Genomic DNA, 27,048 nt, shown 5'->3' with positions numbered 1-27,048 from the left:
CCCATCTGGAACACCACTAATTACAGACCTCCAGCTCGAATAAGTCCCTTCAACTACTACCCTCTGTCTTCGATGCACATGCCAGTTCTGAACTCAAACAATCAATTCGCCACAGACCCCATTCATCTTAATCTTCATGATTAGCCTTCTGTGAGGGATTTTGTCAAACACCTTACTAAAATCCATGTAGACAACATTCACTGCCCTACCCCCACCAATCTCTCTCATCACTTTGTCAAAAATCCCAATCAAGTTGGTAAGACACGTCCTGCCTCGCACAACGCCATGTTGACTCTCCCTAATTAAGCCATGGGTTTCCAAATACTCATAATGTCCCATCATGAAGATTTTTTTCTAACAATTTCCCTACTTATGCTATGAGACTCACTGGTCTATAAATACCAGGGTTTCCCCTTGTTCTCTTCTTAAGTAGAGGTTCAACGTTAGCCCCTCACCAGTCCTCAGGACCTTGCTTGTAGCTAAAGAGGACACAAAGATACTGGTCAAGGGCCCAGCAATCTCGTCTCTTGCCTCCTTCAATAACCTGGGGTAAATCCCATCAGACTCTGGTACTTATCCACCTTAATACTCATTTAGGAGGCTCAACACTTCCTCCAGCTTGACCACTAGAACATTCTCAGCACTGATCTCTTGGTCCTCCATATCCTTTTGTTTTGTAAATACTGAAACAAAGTACTCACTAAGTATCTCACGCACAGTCTCTGAATCCAAGCAAATTTTCCCTCCTTTATCCTTGGGTGGTCCCACCCTCTCCCTAGTTATCCTCTTGCTCCTGATGTATGTATAGAATGCCTTGTGATTCACCTTAATCCTACTTGCCAAGGACTGTTCATGGCCCCTCCTGGCTTTCCTAATTCCCTAATTCCAATTCATGAGAGAATTGTTAGTCAGTTCAAAAGGAACATTTCTCAATGCAAGATTGCAGAGAATTTAGGTCTTTTAACATCTACAGTACATAATATTGTAAAGGATTCAGAGAATTCAGAGACATCTCAGTGCGTAAAGGGCAAGGTCGGAAACCACTGTTGAATGTACGTGATCTTCAAGCCCTCAGGCGGCTCTGCCTAAGAAACCGTCATGCTACTGTGACAATTATAGCCACCTGGGCTCGGGAGTACTTCGGAAAACCATTGTCACTCAACACAGTCCGTCGCTGCATCCAGAAATGCAACTTGAAACTGTATTACGCAAGGAAGAAGCCATACATCAACTCTATGCAGAAACACCGATGAGTTCTCTGGGCCTGAGCTCATCTCAGATGGACCGAAAGACTGTGGAACTGTGTGCTGTGGTCAAATGAGTCCACGTTTCAGCTAGTTTTTGGAAAAAAACTGGTGTCGAGTTCTCCGTGCCAAAGATGAAAACGACCATCCAGATTGTTATCAGCGAAAGGTACAAAAGCCAGCATCTGTGATGGTATGGGGGTGCATCAGTGCCCACGGCATGGGTGAGTTGCATGTGCTGTAGGTTTTCTATGTTTCTACGTCTCCATTTCCATTTCTGGTCAATGGGAACCCTGTTCAAGACAGTACAGCACTCCCTCAGTAGTGCACAGGGAGTACCCAGCTTATCTTGTACTGTGCACAGGGTTAACCAGAATATGGGGAAGACTTTTTCCACAGAAAATATCTCTGCCAGTTATTGATATGCTTAAAATACTGGAAGAACTCAGCAGGTCAAGCAGCATCTATGGAAATTAATAAACAGTCGACATTTTAGCTCAATATGTCAACTGGTTATTCATTTCCATAGATGCTGCCCAACCTGTTGAGTTCCACTAGCATTTTGTGTGTATTGCTCTGGACTTCCAGCGTGTGCTAGCTTATATTGCAATTTTAATGTCAAACATCTTGCTCATGTCCCATCAATTATTAAATGATTTGCTTCACCTGAGTAGGTGTTTATAAATCCTTTGCGATGGATTACTTTAACCTAACTCATGAAAAGGGTCAACAGTGTTTGAGGGTAGAAACTGTACTGAATGCAAGTACACCGTTGCACCCTGCCTGTCAGTCTTTGAGGAGAGGGTTTCATTGAAGGTTTTCTGTAATAGTGGATGTCCTTTACTTGGGTAACTAACAAGTTCAGTTTCCCTCCAGAGCTGAAAGATGAGATCCATTAGTCAGCAGCTGCTTGCAAAATCGTTTAAAATTCTCATAATCCAATTACAACGCCATCAAAAACACAAATTCAATTACACATGAAGACATCAATTGTTAGTTTTATCAGGCAAGTCAGTTGTTTTACAGCCACTGCTCTGGGTCCTCCAGTTTATACACAGCTGAACCAGCTTCATCCCCTCCTACAAACTGATCATTAATCTTTAATGTTGGCAGAGATTATCCAGAATGCTATCACATTGATTATTCATTACTTGACCACAAGCCGTGATTCAAAGGATGATTTTTTAAAAAATCTTCAAGCTCTGTCCTTGTTATTAGTAGCTTCCTGGCTTTGTCACGGTTATAGCAAGAGGATGTGGTGAGATTCGTTCTCACTCAGTGCAATTTTACAGCAGATTGTACTGACCACACTGCGCACAACATGGCATACGGATGGTTCTTCCTGGGTAAGTACACTTCCTGATATTTATTTGGCTACCAGTAAGATTTACTATAATCCACTGCCCATCTTGAAGAGTAGAATTTTTTCCTATTTTCAACCATTACTTTAATAAGGCAAGTTCCACTGAGAGTCTTAGTTCTTTATTTGCTTCTCTTCTATGTTAATATCTATATATGATATCATATGATATGATATCATATCAAAGTTGATTCACTATTTCACACATTAACAACTGCTCTGATTTGAAAATATATTGAATTTCTTTCAGATAGATAAGCATTTAAAGAAACTGCTACTTGTTTGTAAATTGGACCAGCTGAGTTATTGCTCAGACAGCACAGATATTTTGATATTCTAGATAGGGAGAAACAGTTTCCAGTGGTTGAGGGTCAGTAACTGGGCTACATAAGTTCAGGATAGTTGACAACAGAACTTGGGGGCAGTGACAGAGAGATTATTTGGTTGAATACAGCAAGTTATTAAGATCTGGATTTCAATAACTGAAATTCATTGCTGATACAAAGGGGACACTTAAGAAACTCATAGATAAGCATAAGCGTGTACGAAAATGGTTTGTGTAGGATGGAAGGGTTAAATTGATTGTGGAGTAAGATTATGTAAGCACAACATTGTGGGACGAAGGGCTATACTATGCTGTTCTATGTTCGACATTCTAAGTTCTATGTTCTATGTTGAAAAAATGGTGGAAACGGATTCCAGAGGAATTTTAATACAAGGAGAAAACAAAAGCCGAAGGGAAAGAAAAGGGAGGGAGTTAATTGAGCAGCTTTTTCAGAATGGGGCTAAGGGCTGCTTCTATATCAGAAGGTTCTATGGTAAATATTTTATAGGTGTTGTGCTCCATTTCAGTACATCCACTGATATTCAGAAGGGCATTTCAGAGTAGATTAGATTAGATTAGATTCAACTTTATTGTCATTGTGCCGAGTACAGATACAAAGCCATTGAAATGCAGTTAGTATCTAACCAGAAATGCAAAGAATAGTGTTATTTACAAAATAACTGTGAATAAAAAGTAAGTGCTACAGCACACAATTATAAAAGTACTGAGACAGTACAATATGGGTACCGACATAGATTACATCTGGTGACTTATAGTTTACTGAGACAACTAGCTACCAAAAACTAAACTTTTGGGTAACAACACAGGCCTTAGTGCATGTTCCTTAATCTCACATAAGGTTTGCAGATACAAGCTACACATTAGTGAGTGATATGGGTTCTGGTGATCTTCACCAGACAAGAATAATGACTGCAGGGATTTCCTATGAAGGCTCTACAGCCCCAAGAATCCCAGGCAGCTGAAGAGAGCTAGTACAAATACCTATGACAACTGTGAGCTGCCAGATATATCAACGAATCCATACATCAACACGAAAAACATCAAATTACTAGATATCCAAAATTCAATGTCCACTCTATCTCAGTCAGGTGAGCACAAACCTGAACCAACTGGGTCACTCCAACTGGTTCGATGACCTCCCTGTCACTATCCCAGGGCTAGATGAAATGCCTGTCCGTTATCCGGGATCATGGAGTACTCAATGGGAGGGACTTCTCAGCTCTGAGCTCTCATTAATTGGGAGCCTCAGAAGAACTTGCGTACACGATGATGGGTCTTCTCAGGCAGTGGTTCACCCATGACCCACACAAGCACGATCCATGGGTACAGATCAGCACTGTTGTGGACCAGTCCAACTCCAGCTTTGGAGAAGGCTGACAATATTCCACACAAGGCAGTCAATAAAACACTCACATCTCATGCATGAGTAACGTACAGCTCTAATGTTGTGGGGGGAGTCTCATCCCAGCGTGTCAGTACCTTCTCAAGGGAAAGAGAGGAGAGAGAAGAGACAAAGAATTATTGGAATGGTAATGATCAACATGCTATGACTGTGTGGCACATTGTTCCCTCTCACTCTGAACTTGCTGGTCCTTCAGTATTTCTTATATAAAAACACCACTTAGTGGCTACAACAGGAACCGCAGGCTGAGCTGGTCTCGAAACAGACAGAAACAACACCGACATGTGCCATTAGATGGAACATGCTTCTGCCAAACTTTTAACCAAAGCTCCATTGTAGAATTGATTTGACCATAGGGCTCTCTGAAACATTCACCCACAACAGATAATTCCCCATATTTCTTTCCATCCAGGTCAATAGGCAAATGAGCCTACAAAGGCTAGTTTCCAACAATCATTTGGTCAAGTTCTGTTCTGTTTTCATGGTCCTAGATTTTGGTTGTCACATCAATAATGCAGGGAAAGGGGTTGGTGCTGGGATTTGGTTGCTCAGCTTCATTTGTTAATCATTCTGAGACACTGGTGTTGCGGTGGGTAGTGCAGATATCTTGCCACCTCATTATTCCAGAATACATGCTGCCCTGAGGTCCTGGGTGCAATTTCCACATTTTTCACTTTCCTACTGCATTTCCAATGATGTGCTGATCTCCAGGTGAACTTGCCAGTGTAGTTTACCCCAGGTGTAGATGGTGCTGGAAGAACTGGAGCGATGGACGTGTAAGAAAGAAAGTCACAGGGACAAGAGAGACGATGGGATTCATGCAATTACTCTGAGAGGTAACATACACTCGATGGGTCAAATGGCCTTCTATGCCATTAGAAAACTAACTCTTCATCACACTTTCTTAACTAACAAAGGCAAACATGACACATACCTTGTTTGCCAGCATAACAAGATAAAAGATTAGTCTTATGTCGCATGTGCATTCAAATATTTGCATCAACAACAACACAGTCTGTAATGTGCTGGGGCAACACAGCCATGGAGAAAGTGTACAAACTTCTTACAGACAGTGGTTGGAATTGAACCCCAATCACTAGCTAGACTTTGAGCTGACCCTGACTGTCTACTCACTACCCTGGGCACTTCATTTTCCCTCATTTGTTGTTCCCAGTCACTATATTGGTCTCGTCCCTTAGTGTTAATTCTATGAGTGTGGCACTCCCAAAATACTGTATTTATTTACTCCCAGAACCACATGTTTATTTTTCATGTGCACTTTAAGACCGCCACTCCTCACTGTTGGCTCCCCTCTTTGTGTCCTTGTAAATGAGACATTACAAACAGTAACACGAGGAATAATGCAGCTCCAGATCCAGCTCGACTGAGGTCCTGACCCTCTCCAGACCAGGACCGCACTTACTGCCACTGGGTCCTACTGCTCATCTTATTTCCCCACTACCCTCTTTCCTCCCCACAACTCCCAACCCTCCCTCTACCCTTCATTGCCCCTCCAATCCTCTGATCCCTCATCCTCCCCTAACCCTGCTCTCCCTGAACATCCCAAACCCATCTCCCTCCTGAGACCTCCCACTCTTTACCCTCCTCTGACCCCAGCCCCAACCCTTGCTGTGTCTTCACCATCCCTTCTGACCTTCCCCTTTCTGAGGCAGAAAGTTCTGTCCTTAGCAAGGGCCTCACTTTTGTCCCCCTCTGTCCACACCTCAGTGAGTTCGGTTCCCGCCATGACGCTGAACTCTTCTTCCGTCACCCACATCTCCAAGCCTACTTCTTTGGCAAGGATTCCCCTCCCCCTACTGATGACCCTTTCTCCCGTCTTCAACCCTCCTCCTCCTCCTGGACACCCCGCTCGGGCCTTCTACCTGCACTCAATCTCTTCATTTCCAACTGTCGCCAAGACAGCAGCCGTCTCAACTTCACCACTCCTCTCTCCTGTTCCTACCTCACTCCCTCTAAACGCACTGCCCTCCACTCTCTCCGCACTAATCCCAATCTCACCATCAAACCTGCTGACAAAGGTGGTGCCGTAGTAGTCTGGCGGACGGACCTCTACCTCACGGAGGCCAAATGGCAGCTCTCTGACACCTCCTCTTACTTACCCCTGGAACAGGATCCCACCAAAAAACATCAAGCCATTGTCTACCGTACTATCACCGCCCTTATCAACTCTGGAGACCTTCCATCCTCAGCCACTAAACTCATAATTCCCACACACTGCTCTGCTCAGTTTTACCTCCTCCCCAAGATCCACAAGCTTGACTGTCCCGGTGGATCCATAGTTTCTGCCTGCTCCTGCCCCACCGAACTTGTAACTGCCTACCTGGACTCCATTTTGTCACCTATAGTTCAGTCCGTCCCCACCTACATCCAGGTTACATCCCATGCCCTCCACCTCTTCAATAATTTCCAGTTCCCCAGTCCCCACTGCTTCATTTTCACTATGGATGTCCAATCCTTATACCCTTCCATTCCCCATCAAGATGGCCTCAAAGCCCTCCGCTACGTTCTGGACAATAGACCTCACCAGTTCCCCACCACCACCACCCTCCTCCGGTTTGCGGAACTGGTACTCATACTTAATAAATTCTCTTTTGGCTCTTCCCACTTTCTTCAGACCAAGGGTGTAGCTATGGGCACTCACATGGGCCCCAGCTATGCCTGCCTCTTCGTTGGCTATGTGGAACAGTCTGTGCTCCAAACCGATACTGGTACTGCTCCCCAACTTTTCCTTCGGTACATTGACGACTACATTGGTGCTGCTTCCTGCACCCATGCTGAGCTCATCAATTTCATTGACTTTACTTCAAATTCCACCCAGCCCTCAAATTCACTTGGTCTATCTCGGACACTTCTCTCCCCTTTCTCGATCTCTTGGTCTCCATCTCTGGAGTCAGACTGTCCACTGACATCTTCTACAAGCCCACTGACTCTCATAACTACCTCAACTATACCTCTTCCCACCCCGCCACATGCAAAAATGCCATTCCCTATTCCCAGTTCCTCCGTCTCCACCGCATCTGCTCTGAGGATGAGGCTTTCCGTTCTAGCACATCTCAAATGTCCCCTTTCTTTAAGGATCGTGGTTTCCCTTCTGTTGTCATCAATGATGGCCTCACCCACATCTCCTCCATTTCCCACACTTCAGCCCTCACCCCAGCTTCCCATCACCACAACAGGGACAGAGTTCCCCTTGTCCTCACCTACCACCCCACCAGCCTCCGGATCCAGCACAATATCCTCCGCAACTTCCTCCACCTTCAACAGGACCCCACCACTAAGCACATCTTTCTCTCTCCACCCCTCTCCACTTTCCGCAGGGATCATTCCCTCTGCGACTCCCTGGTCCACACGTCCCTCCCCACGGATCTCCCACCCGGCACTTATCCCTGCAAGTGTAAGTGCTACACCTGTCCCTACAGCTCCTCACTTGCCACCATTCAGGGCCCCAAACAGTCCTTCCAGGTGAGGCAACACTTCATTTCTGAGTCTGTTGGGGTTGTCTATTGCATCCGGTGCTCCCAGTGCGGCCTCCTTTACATCGGTGAGACCCGACGCAGATTGGGGGACCACTTTGTCGAGCACCTCCGCTCCGTCCACCACAACAGACAGGATCACCCGGTTGCCACCCACTTCAACTCTGCTTTACATTCCCATTCAGATATGTCCATACATGGCCTCTTCTACTGCCATGATGAAGCTAAACTCAGGTTGGAGGAGCAACACCTCATATACCATCTGGATAGTCTCCAGCCCCTTGGTAGCCCCATGAACATTGATTTCTCCAACTTCCAGTAATTCCCTCCCCCTCCCTTCCCCCATCCCTATTTCACTCTGCCCCCTCCCCCAGCTGCCTATCACCTCCCTCATGGTTCCGCCTCCTTCTACTACCCATTGTGTTTTCCCCTATTCCTTCTTCACCTTTCCTGCCTATCCCCTCCCTGTTCCCCTCCCCCACCCCTTTATCTTTCCCCTTACTGGTTTTTCACCTGGAACCTACCAGCCTTCTCCTTCCCACCCTCCCCCCACCTTCTTTATAGGGCCTCTGCCCCTTCCCCCTTCAGTCCTGACGAAGGGTTCCAGCCCGAAACATTGACTGATCATTTCCATGGATGCTGCCTGACCTGCTGAGTTCCTCCAGTGTGTTGTGAGTGTTGCTTTGACCCCAGCACTTGCAGCGTATTTTTTGTAGTAACATAAGGAAATCTACAGATGTTGGAATTTCAAGCAACACACACAAAAAATGCTGGTGAATGCAGCAGGTCAGGCAGTATCTATAGAAAGAGGTACAGTCGACGTTTCGGGCCGAGACCCTTCGTCAGGACTAACTGAAAGGAGAGCTGGTAAGAGGTTTGAAATCTGGATCTCCCCCTTCCACTCCCACTTTCAAATCTCTTACTAGCTCTTCTTTCAGTTAGTCCTGACGAAGGATCGTGGCCTGAAATGTCGACTGTACCTCTTCCTAGAGATATTGCCTGGCCTGCTGTGTTCACCAGCATTTTTGAGTGTGTTGATTACAAACAGTAATAAAGTCACTATCCATAAATGCTTCTCTTTTGTCATTACAGTTTTGTACAATTCCCGTTAAATGTACGTCATAGAAATTCTTTTGTAAACATCCCTGAAGCTTTATGGATAAAACATTATGAGCAGCTAAAACTAGATGGCCTCATATCTCCAGTCACCCGGGTAAAATCCTGACCTTGGTGGTGTTTGCACATTCTCCCCATGACTACATAGGTTTCCCCTCGGACTCTCCAGTTTCTGTCTATATTTCAATGTAAATTACCCCGGTGAAGGTAGAATCTTGGGTCTTTTAATGTGTATGTGGGGGGGGGGAATAAAATTGGATTAATGTAGGATTGATATAAAGGTAGTTCATGGTCAGTGCTGGCTCAAAGGACTGAAGGGCCTGTTTCTGTGCTGTATGAGTATGTGACTTTAAACTCCATACAGACAATGCCCAAGATTATGATGGTACCCAGGATCTGTGGTGGAGGCCAAGTCCATGGGTATATTTAAGGCAGAAGTTGATCGCAAAAGGCTCTGGGCCTGGACCACACTGCCCAGTGACTCACTCTGGGCCCAGATTTAGTTACCCAGCCTGAAGCCACTCTCATGCTCTTCAGACAGCTCAGCACCCAAAGCTAGTTGAACCTCATACCCAGGCAAGTTGAATGAGCATCAAAACTTCTTTGCTGGGGCTGAGACTTCTCTTTTTGACACTCAGAGCAATCCAACCTTGCTCCCGGGCTGGCTGTATGGGCGTCAGAACTCCAGCTGCAACGATTCTTCAACACACCATCTCTGATCATCCCCTGACTCACCTCACTGCCACTCACCCCTTCACTGTTTGTGGTAATAACTTAATACAATTTCCCACAGAAAAAGTACGTTTAGTGACGTTTTTAGTCAGAAATCCTATCCTTATGATTGCCACTTTCAGTAGCACCATCTCAACCGTCATCTTAATATGATAATCATTAAAATGATTGATGTCTCTCGTTAAGGAATTTTAAACAACTACATAATGAAAAATTACATCCAGCTTCAAGGAGCCTCAGTTGAAGGAGCAGAAGAGTTTTCCTGGGCTCAGTAATTCTTGGCAGCTGGGCAAGAATAATGCCATGTTAAGTTTGTTGCAATAGTGATTATGCTTCAAAAACATTTTCTAGATTGTGAAAATTCTCAGAAGACTTGCTCTTCACAATTGTTTCCCTATCATCCTCATTGTTCCCCATTGTCCATTTATTGCAGTGGGGTACAACTGAGGTTTTATAAGGCATTGTTCAGACCACATTTGGAGTATTCTGAGCAATTTTGGACTCCTTATCTAAAAGAAGATGTGTCAGCGTTGGAGAGGGTCCAGAGAAGATTCACAAGAATGGCCCCAGGAATGGAAGGATTAACATATGAGGAACGTTTGATGGCTCTGGACCTGTATTTCCTGGAGTTTAGAAGAATGAGGGGTTCTCATTGAAATCTATCAAATACTGAAAGGGCTGTGGGTAATCCTCGGTAATTTCTAAAGTGAGGACATGTTCGGCACTGCATTGTATTGTAGGTTTTCTATGTTTCTATGAAAAGCCTGGATAGAGTGGATGTGGAAAGGATGTTTCCTAGAACCTGAGGGCACAAACTCAGAATAGAGGAACGTCCATTTAGAACAGAGATGAGGAGGAATTTCTTTAGCCAATGGGTGATGAATCCGTGGAATTTATTGCCACAGATGACTGTGGAGGACAAGCCATTGGGTATATATAAAGCAGAGGCTGGTTAGGAAGGGCATCAATGGTTATGGTGAGAAGACAGGAGAATGGGTTGACAGGGAAAATACATGAGCCATGATGGAATGGTGGAGCAGTCTCAATGTCCAAATAGCTTAATTCTGCTCCTATGTCTTATAGTCTCATGATTCCCACATGCCAACACAAATCTAAGCAAGTACTGCTTTCCCCACCCACTGCCCAGACAAAGACTTCCTGCAGGGAGTACGTATGAGAATCAGACTGGGCTGGGCTGTATAGAGTCTGTATATTTGACCAATGGAGTTAGCTGTATCTGTGTTCGGACCACTGTCCTGAATGTACTGAAAGGCTGCAGACAAGGAAACTGCTGTGGTCTCTAAACAGGTTACAATGTGATGCCAGTCAGGAGGGTCAACCAACTTATGTGAGAGGACCTGTAATTATATATTATTCCAGCCCAAAGTATCACCATCTGTTAGTGTAGGCACTATTATTAATATGAGAAATGCTTCAGTCAATTTACACATGTCAAGATGGAAGAAACAGCAACAAACTAAACAAGGGTTAAACACTGGCCAGGATATGACTGAGAACCTCTAATGAAAGTGATGTAATGGGAATTCTTACGCCCAATTCAGAGGCAGATCTGCACTGTAGAAAAATCCCTCAGCTGGATTATGTGCACAGAGTTAAAAATAAATTCATGAAGACACAAGAGACTGCAGAAGCTGAAATCTGGAGCGATAAACAATCTGCGGGAATCTGGAGCAATAAACAATCTGCTGGAAGAACTCTGCAGGTACAGCAACAACTATTGGAAGACAGGAATTGTCACCATTTCAGGTCGAAACCCCACAGATGCTGTTCAAACTTCTGTGTTCCTTCTGTAGATTGTTTGTGCTACAATTTTTTGAAGTCCTGACTTGTAAGCAAATGACTGGATTGCAAAATTGTCAACTAAATTGTAAAGAAATCAAACACTGTTGAGACTGGCTCCGTTCTGAGCTGAAGCCTTAATAAATGAAACATAATATGTCGGGGTCTGAAGTTCTTCCTGTTTATGTTGGCCTGGCTCCTGGAGTCCACAGGGAGTTACTGATCAAAGTCTTCCAGTAATGCACTCAAGTTTATTCCCACTCCCTGTCTTCTGTGGATTTTAATTTCCACAGAATTACTCCCAATCTATAGCTAATGATCTGGGAATTAAATCAAAAACCTGAAGATACTAAACAACCATGAAAAATACTAACAGTAAGAGCAGAATGGAACTTGCTGAAAAAAATAGCAATGCAGGTGGTTAGTGGCACTTAACATAGAACATAGAAGAGTACAACGCAGGACAGGCCATTCAGCCTATAATATTGTGCCTAATCAGCTAAAAAGCAAATCAAAAACACCCTAACACTAATTCCTCCTACTTATACCATATCCCTATCCCCCATCTTTCTTACTTCCATTAGCCTATGCAAATGTCCCTTAAAAGCCTCCAATGTATTTGCCTCTACCACCATACCAGGCAGTGCATTCAAGGCATCCATGACACTCTGCGTAAAAAACTTACCACTCACATCCCCCTTGAACCTACGACCCTCTCACCTTCAATGCATGCCCTCTGGTATTAGACATATCAACCCTGGGAAACATACCCTCTATCAACTCTATCAATGCCTCTCATAATCTTGTAAACCTCCATCAGATCTTCCCCTCAGCCTCAGAAGCTCCAGAGAAAGCAACCCAAGTTTATCCAGCCTCTCGTGATAGCACATGCCCTCTAAACCAGGCAGCATCCTGATAACGCTCTCCTGCACCCTCTCCAAAGCCACAATGCCCTTCCTATAGCTGGGTGACCAGAACTGCACACAATATTCCAGACGTGGCCTAACCAGAGATTTATGAAGTTGCAATATAAATTTTGAACTCAGTGCTGGGCCTAATAAAAGTAAGCATTATAAGCCTTCTTAACCATCTTATCAACCTTGACTTTAACAGTGTACTTTCTCCTTACAGAGGAACAGCACTTCACATTTATCTGGATTAAACCCCATCTGCCATTTCTCAGCCCATATCTGCAACTGCTGGTCTTCTGCACTATCCACAACTCCACCAATCTTGGTATCATCCTCAAATTTACTGACCAACCCATCTACATTTTCATCCAGGTCATTTATATACGTTACAAACAACAGAGATCCCAGCACAGATCCCTGTGGAACACCACTAATTACAGACCTTCAGCTCAAATAAGAGACTTTGTCAACACCTTACTAAAATCCATACAGACAACATCCACTGCCCTACCCACATTAATCACTCTCATCACCTTGTTAAAAAATTCAATCAAGTTGTTGAGGCATGACCTGCCATGCACAAAGCCATGCTGGCTCTCCCTAATTAGGACATGGGTTTCCAAATGCTCATATAGCCTCTCCCTAAGAATTTTCTCCAGCAATTTCCCTACTCACCAGTCTATAGTTCCTTTGATCCCTTCTTAATTGGAGGTACAACTTTAGCTACTCGCCAGTACTCTGGAACCTCGCCTTTGGCCAGATAGGACACGAAGATACAGGTCAGGGGCCTAGCAATCTCATCTCTTGTCTCCTTCAAAAACTTGGAGTAAATCCCATCAGGACCTGGAATTTAATCCACTATCCACCTAAAGGAGTGAATTCATCAAGGAGCTCAACAAATGGACTACCCGGGGAGCTGATCTAAATTTTTGTGATAATAAACCTGATTCTGATTCTCAGGACATAGGAGCAGAATTAGGCCATTCAGCCTATCGAGCGTGCTCTGCCATTCCATCATGGCAGATCCCGGATCCCACTCAACCCGATACATTTGCTTTCTAGCCATATCATTTCATGCCCGGACCGATCAGGAAATGATCAATTTCTGCTTTAAATATACCCACGGACTTGGCCTCCACCGCAGTCACTGCAGAGCATTCCACAGATTTACTACTCTCTGGTTAAAAAAAATTCATCCTTCCTATGTTCTAAAAGGTCACCCCTCTCAATTTTAAGGTTATGCCCTCTAGTTCTGGATATCCCCACCACAGGAAACATCTTCTCCACTTCTTCGTCCCAAAGGAAATCCACAATCTCAAAGATTTTCAGCAAAGACTTGCTCTATTCTTCCATAAATTGTTCCTTGGGATTTATTTAATTAACATAATACAATTGACATGGCCTTGGATTAGCTTCTTCTCCAAGGGAGAGAGTTCTTTAGAAAAAAACTGTCAATTTTTCTCAAATCTGCAATTTCAAGTTTTGTCACTTCTCTGTTTTATTCCACATTTTGCTTTCATCTTTAGAAAACGTAGATTTTCAAAGTATTTCAGTGTTTAGCAGGATTCCATTGGGTAGAAACAGGGTAACTATTTCCTCTGCTGGGAAATTAGCTAGATTACAGCACATTCACTTCAAATTAGAGTTAGGCTACATTGGATTAGAATGAGTTTCTAAAGTCCTGAAGAGCAGTGAAAAGCTGGAAATGTTCTGAAAATGGTAGAGATCAGCAGAACAACGTGAACTGTCAAGTTTCTGATGGGAGGATGCTTGTTGAGTGAAGATGTCAAAGGGGATGGAGCAAATTCCTATGGTGCAGATTCAACCCTGATGTAACTGAGTAGCGCATTAGGCTAAAGGGACAGAATGGCCTGCTCCTCTTGTTTCCTGTGTTAAGTTTCACGCCCAACAGAGTTGGTGTAAAGTGGTAAAAGCTAAAAGAGCAATGAATAACAAACAAGGAAACATAAATGACAACATCAGAAAGGAAGCAGAGCCGAAAAGAAAACAGACAATACAATGGCTGGTATATTCCTGTAGTATGTTATCAGGAACATCAATGAATCAGTGAGGCCTTCCTGTGGTAATGAACTGATGAACAGACAGGAACAAGTCTTGTTTCCCATGGGAATCTGTGAAATATGAAGAGCTAAGAAGACTGCCTCAAGACAGTCAAGTGAAGAAATCACTCTGTAACTTCAGGCATGGAAAAACTGTTATTTCTTCTCAACCTTAACTCAGAGGCACTTAAACATATTGTAGAGTTTTATCAAAAATAACTTATTTATAAAAAACACAGGAATACAATTAGGACCGGAGTAACTGGCTTCATAGTCATCTGAAACCAGTTTAGCTCTAAATTATTAGATGTGCTTAGATGGATTCAATCCCCAGCTGCCACAGAGATTCTGTGTACAGATCAATGGTCCGGAACTCGAGCTGCTGACCCAGTAACTTAATCACACCACAGTGGTTCCTACTTGTAATAATACCGAGAAATAAGGAAGTGATTTCTACATTATCTTTCACACAATGAGTAATACCTAATAAGATCCCAGTGAAGAACTCATGATTGTTTACAACAATTTATACTTAGACAACTCCTTTGATCACAAGATACTTTATACAACTGTAATCAATGGTCAAGTATGGTTAACCATTGAACCACAAAAAGAGAAAGTTTGAACAAGTTTTAAAGAACATGTTGAAAAATGAAAGAGAGAAAGAGAGTCAGAGGATTCCAGAATGGAAGCTCCAAATAACCTGAAGTTACAAATAATGGAGTTGTTTAAACTGGCAATAATCATTGAATATAGCCAAATTTAACAGGGAGACTGTGATTATCTAATGAAGTTCCCACAGTTTCATTTAGAACAGAGAACAGCACAGCATACGAACAGGACCTACAGCTCACCATGTTTGGCAAATTAGTTAAATTAGTAATCATATGCCCAACTAAAGTAAAGTCTTCTGCCTACACAAAGTCCATATCACTCTATTCCCTGCACATTCAGTACTGTCTGAGAGCCTAGTCTAATAAAGGCAAGCATGCCTCTTTACCAACCTATCCATTTCTGTAACCACTTTTAGGGAGTTATAGACTTGGATGACAATATTCATCTGCTTACAGACCTTGTTAAGGCCGTAAGATCATAAGATATAGGAGCGGAAATAGGCCATTACACTCATCACAGATCTGCTCTGCCATTTCATCATGGCTGATCCATTTTTCCTTAGCCCCAGTCTCCTGCCTTGCCTCCATATCCCTTCATGCCATGACAAAAGAAGAAGCTATCAACCTCTGTCTTAAATAACTCTCTACATAAAGACTTGGCCTCCACAGCTGCCTGTGACAACAAATTCCACAGATTCATCACTCTCTGGTTAAAGAAATTCCTCTTCATTTCCATTCTAAAAGGATGCTCCTCTATTCTGAGGCTGTGTCCTCTGGTCTTAAACACTCCCACCATAGGAAACATCCTCTCCACATCCACTCTATCAAGGCCTTTCACCATACAACAGGTTTCAATTAGTTCACCCACCATTCTTCTGAACTCCAGTGAAAACAGGCCCAGAACCATCAAACGTTCTTCATATGACAGACAGGCCATTCAATCCTGGAATCATTTTCATGAACCTTCTTTGAACCCTCTTCAGTTTCAGCAAATCCTTTCTATGATAAGAGGCCCAAAACTGTTCACAACATTCCAAGTGAGACCTCACCATTGCTTTATAAAGACTCTACATTACATTCTTGCTGTTATATTCTAGTTCTCTTGAAATGAATGCTAACATCTCATTTGCCTTCCTCACCACAGACTCAACCTGCAAATTAACCTTCAGGGAATTCTGCACAGGGACTCCCAAGTCCCTTTGCACCTCAGATTTTTGTACTTTCTCTCCAGTTGCAAAATAGTCAACCTTTTCATTTCTTCTATCAAAGTGCATGACCCTGCACTGTATTCCATCCGCCATTTCTTTGTCCATTCTCTTAATCTGTCTAAGTCCTTCTGTAGCCTCTCTACTTACTCAAAACTACCCACCCCTCCACCTATCATCACATTGTCTGCAAACTTTGCAACAAAGCCATCAATTCCATCATCCAAATTATTAACATATAATATGAAAAGGATTGGTACCAAGACAGAACCCCGTGGAACACCACTAGTCACTGGGAGCTTACCAGAAAAGGCTCACTTTATTCCCACTCTTTGTCTCCTGCCAATCAGCTGCTGCTTTATCCATGCTAGAATCTTTCCTGGAATAGCATGGGCTCATAACTTGTTAAAGCTGCCTCACGTTTGGCACCTGGCTAAAGGCTTTCTGAAAATCCAAGCAACACAACACCATGTGATTCTCTTTTGACTATCCTGCTTGTTATTTCTTCAAAGAGTTCCATCAGATTTGTTTGGCAAAATTTTACCTGGAGGAAATCATGCTGACGACAGCCTATTTTATCATGTGCCTTCAAGTACCCGAAAAACCACATCCTTAAAGATCGATTCCAACATCTTCCCAACTACTAAGGTCAGACTAACTGGCCTAAATTTCCCTTTCTTCTGCTTTGCTCCCTTGTTGAAGAGTGGAGTGACATTTCAAATTTTCCAGTCTTCCTGAACCATTCCAGAATTTAGTGATTCTTGAGAAATCATTACCAACGCTTCCACAATCTCTTCTTCAACCTCTTTCAGAACCCTGGAGTTACACCATCTGGTCCAGGTGATTTATCTACCTTCAGACCTTTCAGTTTCCCAAGAACCTTCTCCCTAGTAATGGTAACTTCACACTCTTCATGACCCCTGACACCTGGAACTTCCACCATACCGTAGTGTCTTCCACATTATCCAAAATAATTATTCAGATCATCCAGCATTTCCTTAACCCCATTGCTACCCCTCCAGCATCATTTTCCAGCAGTCCAATATTCACTCTCACCTCTCTATTACACTTTAAGTATCTGAAGAAATTTTTGGTATCCTCTTGAATATTATTGGCTAGCTTACTTAGGTATTCCATCTTTATCTTCTTAATGACTTCTTTAGTTGCCTTATGTTGGTATTTAAAGCCTTCCAAATCCTCTAACTCCCCATTAGTTTTTGTATTATTTTTGCTCTTTGTCTTTTATGTTGGCTTTGACTTCCCTTGTTAGTCATGGTTGTGTCAGCTTGCCTTTGGAATACCTCTTCCTCTTTGGACTGTGTATATCCTGTGCTTTCCGAATTGCTTCCATAATATTCCAGCTATTGCTGTTCTATCATCATCCCTGTCAATGTTTTTTTTCCAATCAATTCAGGCCAACTCCTGTCTCATGCCTCTGTAATTCCCTTTACTCCACTGTAATGGTGTTACTTCTAACTTTAGCTTCTTCTTCTCAAATTTCAGGGTGAATTCAATCATATTATAATCACCCTAAAGATTCCTTTACCTTAAGCTTTCTAATCAATTCAGGTTCATTGCACAACATCCAATCTAGATTGGTTGATCCCTGAGTGGCCTCAACCACAAGCATCTTGTAGGCTTTCTGGAAGTTCCTCCTCTTAGAATCTAGTACCAACCTGATTTCCCCAATTACTACTGTAAATGACTATTAGTAGTCATTTCCCCAATGACTACTGTAACAATGCCCTTTTGGTGTGCATTTTCTATCTCATGATGTAATTTGTAGACTACATCCTTACTATTTTCTGGAGATTTATTGATATTTAGAAACCATAGAAAAAAAACTACAGCACAGAAACAGGCCTTTTGGCCCTTCTTGGCTGTGCTGAACTATTTTCTGCCTAGTCCCACTGACCTGCACACGGACCATATCCCTCCATACACCTCCCATCCATGTATCTGTCCAATTCATTCTCAAATGTTAAAAAAGAACCGCATTTACCACCTCGTCTGGCAGCTCATTCCATACTCCCACCACTCTCTGTGTGAAGAAGCCCCCCCTAATGTTCCCTTTAAACTTTTCCCCCCTCACCACTAACCCATGTCCTCTGGTTTTTTTTCTCTCCTTTCCTCAGTGGAAAAAGCCTGCTGGCATTCACTCTATCTATACCCATCATAATTTTATATACCTCTAGCAAATCTCCCCTCATTCTTCTACGCTCCAGGGAATAAAGTCCTAACCTATTCAACCTTTCTCTGTAAAACTGGGTCTTTTTACCTTTTTACCTTGGCAGTTTCTCAGCTTTATCCACAATTATTCAACATCATCCAGCCCTAAGTCACCTCTTTCTAGTGATTTAATTTATTTTTTACCAACACAGCCACACCAACCCCCATCCCACCACCTTCCTTCCTGTCCTTTCAATACAATGTGTAGCTCCCAGCTATAATTTTCTTTCAGCCATAATTCAGTGATTTCTACAACATCATACATGCTAATCTGTAATTGTATTACAAGTTCATCAACATTATATCATATACTACACTACATCCAAATAAAACACCTTCAGTTCTGTATTCACCCTTTTCAATTTTGTACACCTTTTACATTGCAACTCACCCTGTTAGCTGCAATTTTGCCCTGTCATCAGCCTCTCTGTACTAAGCGTCTCACTGCACATTGCCTCTGTTTGTAAACCAACTACCTCATCTTGAGCACTATCACTCTGGTTCCCATTCCTCTGTTCCTGTGAGGTTAAGTTTAAACCCACCCGAACAACTCCAGTGATCTTGTCTGCAAGGATATTGGACCCCCTCGGGTTCAGGTGTAACCCATCCCTTTTGTACAGGTCATAACTTAACCAGAAGAGATCCCGATGATCATAAATCTGAACCCCTACCCCCTGCACCAGTTCCTCAGCCTCAGCTTCACCTGCCAAATCATCCTATTCTTAGCCCCACTGGCACGTGGCACAGGAAGCAATCCAGAGATTACTACCCTGGAGGTTCTATTTCTCAGCTTTCTACCTAGGTTCTTAAAATCTCTCTTCAGGACCTCCTCACCTTGTCTACCTATGTCAGTGGTGCTAATATGTACCAAGACTTCTGACTGCTCACCCTTACCCTTCAGGGTGCCATGGACACAATCTATGACATCCCTGATCCTGGCACCAAAGAGGCAACATACCATCTGGATGTTTCTATTGCACCCATAGAACCTCGTCTCTGTTCCTCTGAGTAAGGAATCTCCAATCCACACTGCAGTCCTCTTCACCTCTCTGCTCTTCTGAGCCACAGCACCAGACTCAGTGCCAGAGACCTGGTCACTGCTCCCCCACCCCCGGTAGGTCATATCCCTCAATAGTATCTAAAGTTGTATACTTATTATTGAGGGGAACAGCCACAGGTGTACTCTGCACTGGCATTGTATTTCTCCTCCTTTTCCTGACAGTCACCCAGTTACTTGTCTCCTGCCACCTATAGTACCTCCTGTCTATTACCTCCTCATTCTCCCGTATGAGTTGAAGATCATCAAGCTGCAGCTTCAATTCCTTAGTACGTTCTCTCAGGAGCTGCACCTCAGTTCACCTGGTACAGATGTGTTTATCTGGGAGACTGGACATCACCTAGACTTCCCACATCCCACATAGAGTTGGACATTTTGAATTAACTGCTGACAAATCTTTCATCCAGTGAAGCTTGCTAAGGCTGCGACAGACATAAAGCCAGTGTGAATTGTAAGCACTATTGATCATCTCAAAACATTGGTCAGAATATCTTTATGAATGAGCACTTAGTTCCATTATGTCTAAAAGGTGAAGAAACCATCTTTCCTTAATGTTTGCTTGTGGGAACTTTTGTCTCTTAAGCAGCAGTAACTGTTGGCAGTAAAACCATAGTTGCTATAGTTGTTTGGAATTCCAAAGAATTGCAGCAGTACATGGAATATACAGACCAAAGCAAAACATTCAAGGATGGAAATCCAGGATCAAACAGATTTCTGGTGGTGTATGAAGGATCTAGGAGTAAAGTTAAAGAAATCAGGAAAACAAAAACCTGAGGTACACTTGGCAGTTAAGGGCAAAAGAAGATCCTTGAAGAAACAATAGGTATATTACGGGGAAAAGGGTAACTATGCGGAGAACAGCTTCCCTTAAGAATAAGCAAGGTTGTCAATGTGTAGAGCCACAGGAAGTGGGCAAGGTTTTAAAAGATTCCCATTTGTATCTATCATGGAGGCCATAGAATTCAGGGAAGAAAATAGTGATGTACAAAAACATCTCGACATAACAAAAGAGAAGGTGCTGGTGGTGTTGAGGGGCACAAAGGTGAATAAACCCCAGGGGTGTGACCACATGTGACCTTGGAAAGTAAGGGAAAAAATTACTAAGGCTCTGGCAATGATTTTTGTATCTTTGTTAGCCATGGATATGGTACCAGTAAACTGGAGGATAAAATGTTGTGCCTTTACTTAAGATGGACTGCAAAGACAAACCAAGGAACTATAGGCCAGTGAATATCAGTCATGGGAGAGTTGCTGGAGGGGATTCTGAAAGACATTTGTAAAAACAAGAAAAAAACAAACAAACTTAGAGTATTATGTGCACTTCTGCCCTTAATAATTATTAGATTGAATTCATTTGTTTCCATTTACGTCATTAATTCATCTACTGTCACTAATGATACATACGTTTGTGTAAAGAGTTTTCAGTTTTTCTGCACTCTGTCCTTTTTCACCCAATTTTCTATCCCGAATAATGACTCATCTTTTCTCAATAGTTCTCTGAACATCCCTTCACCAGAATCCTCCCACTCCTCACTATTTAATTTAAACCACCTCCCCCTAAATTATACTGTCCCTTTACCATTCTGTTCCTCTGCATTCCTGATCAACCTATGGTCAGTATTTTCATCCACCTTACAGTTTCCACAGTGGTCCACACAGGCTGTAAAAGTTACAGAACGGTCTCTGCAGTTTCTCCAACACAAGCCCATTGCTACCTTACTCATAGCCACACGCTCTCCAGTCTCTCTTGACGGATCAATTCTACAGTAAAGAGTGTGACTGCCCCATGGAACAAAGTACTCAGGTAACACCCCCATCCTTCTCTGGTGTTATAGCACCCAAGTCTCAGAATCCATTTCATTGACTTTGAATCAAACTTCCTCAAGGTGCAGGCACTTATTGTAAGATGTGACATGTATCGCAATGGTTTCCTTCAGCTCCAATTATTACAGCTTCTGTATATTATACCCTGTTATCTGTCCAAATTTAATTTCATTTAGTTACTACATTGACCTTATCTCACTGCAGTATGAACGCGGCACGCCCCCTACACTGCTAAAATCCAGAGACGGTTATTCCCAGGGCCCACTGACTTATGTTAACCAGTTAGAGGCACATAACATGAAAACAGGCCCTTTGGTTTAACTGGTGCTGTTCAACATTCCCATCTAAGCTGCCCGTTTAGTCACAGAGCACTACAGTACAGAAACAAGCTCGTTAGCCCATCCAGCCTGTGCTGAACATTTATCCTGTCTGTATTTGGCCCATATCCCTCTATATCTTTCCTTTGCATAATACCTGTTCAAGTGCCTTTTAAATTTTGTCACTGAACTAGCTTCAGTCTCTTTTTCTGACAGCTCATTACATATACTGACACTTTCTGAGTGAGAATGTTGCCTCTCAGATCCCAATTTCACCCTAAGCTTGTACATAGTGGCCACTTTATTAGGTATCTCCTGTACCTAATAAAGTGTATGTTCGTAGTCTTCTGCAGCTGAGGTCTGTCCACTTCAAGGTTCGATGTGTTGTGCATTCAGACATGCTCTTCTGTATACTTCTATTACAATGCATGGTTATTTGAATTACTGTCGTCTTCCTGTCAGCTTGAACCAGTCTGGCCAATCTCCTCTGACCTCTCTCATTAATGAGGTATTTCATCTACAGAACTGCCATTCACTGGATTTTTTTTTTCGTTTTTCACACCATTCTCTGTAAATTCTAGAGATTGTTGTGCATGAAAACCCCAGAACATCAGTAGTATCTGAGATACGCAAACCACCTAGTTTAGCACCAACTTTCACGATCAATGTCACTTAGATCACGTTTCTTTTCCATAATGTTGTTCGGTCTGAAAAACAACTGAACCTCTTGATTCATGGTTCATGGACGCCTTGCTTAAAAGTATTGGTCCATGGCATAAAAAAGTTTGTGATTCCCCTGCTTTTGATCATGTCTGCATGCTTTTATGTATTGAGCTGCTGCCACATGATTAGGTGGTTAGATATTTGCATTGATGAGAAATTTTACAAGTTTTTGATTCCCCACCCTGAGAAGTAGAATATGTGTACTCACCCTGGGAAATAGAATATGTGTATTCACCTTTTCATGATTTTACACATCTCTATAATATCATCCCTCACTCTCCTCCACTCCAATGAATAAAGTCCCAACTCGATCAATCCCTCTCTGTAAACCTGTCTCTCGAGTCCTGTCAGCATCCTTTATAAAACTCCACTGCATTCTTTCCAGCTTAATAGCATCTTTCCTGTAGAGGGATGACCAAAACATCACACAATAAAACTGCAACGCAACACTCAACTTCACTTTAGGCCAGTACGCCAAAAGCTTTCTTTACCATCTTGCGTATCTGAGATGCCACTTTCAGTTCTAACTGGTTATCTGATTACTTGGCAGGTTACTGCCCTACTGTTTATCGCTTTATACCATTGTTTATCACCTTATACCACTGTTTATCTTTGCAAATACAAACTACAAGCTTATAAAAACTTACAATTAAACTGAATTAAATATTTACCTATTTAAAATGAAACTGCTCCCACAGTGACTCAGGTCTATAGACACTGCACGCTTTGGAAACAATTTGCTGTGTTAAAATGTTGATTGAACTTCTGCAGAAGTGGAAAGTTACTGTATTTCATGAGGTCAGCACAGAGGTCACCTGCAAGATGTCAGGAGAACAGGCTAGTTGGTTTGATTATCCTGGTGTTTCTACTTCTCCGCCATTTTCAAGTGCAATCATAGCATCAGAAGTTGTGAGAGGATGATATTCCAGTAACTTTTGCTTTAAAGAGTCACAAGCCAAAATCACTTCAGTGAGCTTCACCACCCTCTGCTAAGAGGGGCACAGAGAGGGTGGAAGCATGCAGTCTTATTCCCAGGACTTGGGATTCAAGAACTCGAGTACCTTGGTTGAAGGGGAAAGGGGAGAGAAGCGCTGTCAGCTAGATGAACACAAGCTTTGGGTTTCTGACCTTGAGCAATGGGTAGTAGACTGTGGTCAATTCCAGAGGCTATGTGTCTTGCCATTCAGCACATTTCAGCATGTTATCATCCCACACCTAAAGAGATTGCATGCTGGAGGTGAAAGGACAGGTGGAGAGATCCCTGATGCACCAGGTTCCCTGAATGATGTTTAGTTCTGAGTACAGACGGAGTAGAGTCATGCAGTGAAAGCCAAGCCCATAAGGTGGACTTTGCCAGCTGTAACATGAAGGTGAAGGAAGGACAGCACACAGTATCAACAAGAAATGCCAGTGTCAGGAGAGCCTCAGTGATCTTGTATTAGAGCTGTGAATCCAGAATGCTGAGTCATCTCACTTGTTCCACTGGTTTAATCACTGAGGGACTGTACAACATCACAGAGATGCATAAAATCATGAGTGAAGGCATTGGGGTGAATGCACATACTGTAGTCTTGTTCCTAAGGAAAGAGAATCACAAACTGGAAGGCACAGGCTTGAGAGGAAAGAATTAAAAGGCACCTGAGGAGCATCTTTGCGCAGAGCGTGGTGAGTATTTGGAAAGCGCCACCAGCGGAAATGGTTGAGACAGGTACAATAACAACATTTGAAAGTCCTTTGATACATACATGGATAGGAAAGAGTTATAGAGGGATATGAGCCAAACATGAGCAAATGGAACCAGCCTCAATGCTCCCTGGCTCCAGGAGTGATGCAGAGGAGTGGAAAGCTTGTTGTTTAAAGAAAGACAAAAATAGACCAGATAATGACAGACCACATAATTCCAAGATGTATACCAAACAATTCTGAGAAAGAATATAAACTTTCATTTTATGAGGGAAGAGTGAACAAGAAGGCACAGTTTTAAGGTGCTTGGAAACAGGTACAGAGGAGATGTCAGGGGTAAGGTTTTTACACAGAGAGAGGTGAGTGTGTGGAATGGGCTGCCGGCAACGGTAGTGGACGCGGATACAATATTTTAAGAGATTCCTGAATAGGTAAATGGAGCTTAGAAAAATAGAGGGTTATGGGTAACATTAGGTAATTTTTAAGTAAGTACATGTTTGGCACAACATTGTGGACCAAAGGGCCTGTACTGTGCTGTAGGTTTTCTATGTTTCTATGTTTCTAAGAAAAGAAAATTCTCTAGCACTCAACCAGAGAGTGATCAACTGGATCCATAAGTGGCTAAGCAAAGATGCCCATGTAAACTTGTCCCACTTGCCTGTGTTTGGTCAATACTGAGAGGGGATATCCTAGAAGACTCCTCAAATTAGGTTATCTGAGTAGAGATTAGAAAACGATGCGATAACTTTGCTGGGGTATAATACAGACTTTCCAACATTCAACAGGAGATAGAGGAACAGCTAAACAGGTATGCAGGCAGGTATCTGAGAGATGCCATTGAAATAGGAGTATTGCCCTGGAGGGAAGGTTTTGCACGGGGTGGGGGGTGGGGGCGGTAGGGTTGGGTATCGCACTGGAAGGAAAGTATTGCATAGGGGTTGGGGGTGTTGGGTAGTACACTAGGTGTTATTGCACTGGAGGAAAGGTATTGCACAGGGGCCGGGTAAGGCACGAGGTGTTATACTGCAGGGAAGGTATTACATACGGCGGTGGGGTGGTGAGTATCACACAAGGTGTTATCACGCTGGAAGAAAGTTATTGCGCAGCGGGGTGGGGGTGGGTATTGCACTAGGTGTTATACTGCAGGGAAGGTATTGCACAGGGGGATGGGGTGAGTATCACACAAGGTGTTATCACGCTGGAAGAAAGTTATTGCACAGGGGGTGGGGTAGGTATCGCACTAGGTGTTATCACGCTGGAGGGAAGGTATTGAACTGGGGGGTGGGATGGTGGTGGATATTATACTGGGAGTTATTACAGTGGAGGGTAAGTATTGTACAGGGGGCTGAGGTGATGGATTGCACACTAGGTGTATTCATGCTGGAGGGAAGGTATTGCACAGGGGGTTGGGGGTAGGGTGGGTATCACAGACTTGTCTTAAACTGAGGTGAGGCCAATTTTATCAACACAGGGGAGGATCCGGCAAATGCAGATCAGGAACATCTTCAATACTTTCAGCTAACTCTACAGTACGTCTGCACAGTGGAGAGCCCTCAAAGAAGAATTAATGAGAATTGAAGGCAAATACGTTTCTGTAGTGGAAAAAGCCAGGGGTAACAAGCATAGGAAACCCACGATATCGAGTGATGCTGTGAGTTGGATAAAAAAGGAAGCATATATCATATTATAGGGAGCTAATGACAAAGGTTCGACATGAGTATGAAAAGTGTAGGGAGGTGCTTAAATAGGAAATTAAGAATGCTAAAAGAGTCGCAGGAAATAGATTTCATCGAAATTCAAAGTTAACAGAGTTTGTAGTTTGAAAATTCGGTGAAGAAGATGAATTCTTTAATGCAAATCTCCATGGTAAGGGGAAGGTACACAAATTCAGATTCAGCTTTATTTATCACATGTACATTGAAACATAGTGAAATAGGTCATTTGTATTCACTTATTTGTTTTTTTGGCAAAGGTGTGCTTGGTTAGTGAGAGGTCTTTTCACTAAAGGTGAAAATTTGAGAGCACAGAGCTTGTATGTTCCTGTCAGATTAAAGGGCAAGGATAGCAGGTTTAGGAACCTGGTTCTGGAGAGATAAGAAGAAGGAGGCACATAGTAGATACAAGCAGGAAGGAACAAATGAGGCACTTGGGAAGTATAAGAAATGCAAGGGAAAACTTAAGTAGGAAATAAGGAGGACTAAAAGAAGGCATGAGGTTGCTCTAGCAGACAAGGAGAAAGAGAATCACTGGGGCTTTTACAGAACTAAAGGATAGCAAAGGACAAAATTGGTTCTCTTTTAGATCATCTATGTTCATGTATGCATAGAGCCAAAACAGCTGGGGGATATTTTAAATTGTTTTAAATATTTACTTGGGAGATGGACACAGAGTATACAGCATATATAGCAGCAGTGGAAGTCATGGACCATATACAGTGTTTGCTGTCTTGGGGCAATTTAGAGGAGATAAATCACCAGGGTTTGACAAGTTGCTTCCGTGGACCTTGTAGGAGGTTAGTGCAGGGGCCTTAGAACAGATATTTAAAATGTCCTTAGCAACAGGTGAGGTACCAGAGGACTGGAGAATAGCTAATACTGTTGTGTTGTTTAAGAAAGGTTCTAAGAATAAATCAGGAAATTATAGGCTGGTGAGCCTGACCTCAGTAGTAGGAAAGCTGTTGGAGGGTATTCTAAGTGACCAGTTATATGAGAATTTGGATTGACAGGAATAGCCAATATGGTTTTGTGTGTGAAAGGTAGCATCTAACAAATATTATAAAATTATTAGAGGAAGTTACGAGGAAAGTTGATGAAGGCAAAGCAGTTGATGTTAGCAAGGCCTTTGACAAGGTCCCATATGGGAGGTTGGTCAAGAAGGTTCCATTGCTTGACATTCAGAATGATGCAGTAAACTGGCTTTGTGAAAGAAGCC

General features: G+C 42.9%; 1 protein-coding gene across 3 annotated transcripts in view; it reads left to right on the top strand.

The window, feature by feature from the left end:
• The first annotated feature begins 2,306 nt into the window (after nucleotides 1-2,306).
• The window catches only part of LOC140191170 (adhesion G protein-coupled receptor E3-like), a 144,101-nt gene continuing 119,359 nt past the window's right edge, over nucleotides 2,307-27,048 (top strand). For all 3 annotated transcript variants that reach the window (XM_072248319.1, XM_072248318.1, XM_072248317.1), the window contains exon 1: nucleotides 2,307-2,590. In XM_072248319.1, the coding sequence (XP_072104420.1) occupies nucleotides 2,566-2,590 (25 nt within the window). In that variant the 5' untranslated portion in view covers nucleotides 2,307-2,565. The remainder of the gene's footprint in view (nucleotides 2,591-27,048) is intronic.

Source organism: Mobula birostris, chromosome 32, assembly GCF_030028105.1.
Source record: "Mobula birostris isolate sMobBir1 chromosome 32, sMobBir1.hap1, whole genome shotgun sequence".
Classification (NCBI taxonomy): Eukaryota; Metazoa; Chordata; class Chondrichthyes; order Myliobatiformes; family Myliobatidae; genus Mobula; species Mobula birostris.
Note: the sequence above shows the minus strand (reverse complement) of the source record. Positions and strands in the feature narration are given on the sequence as shown.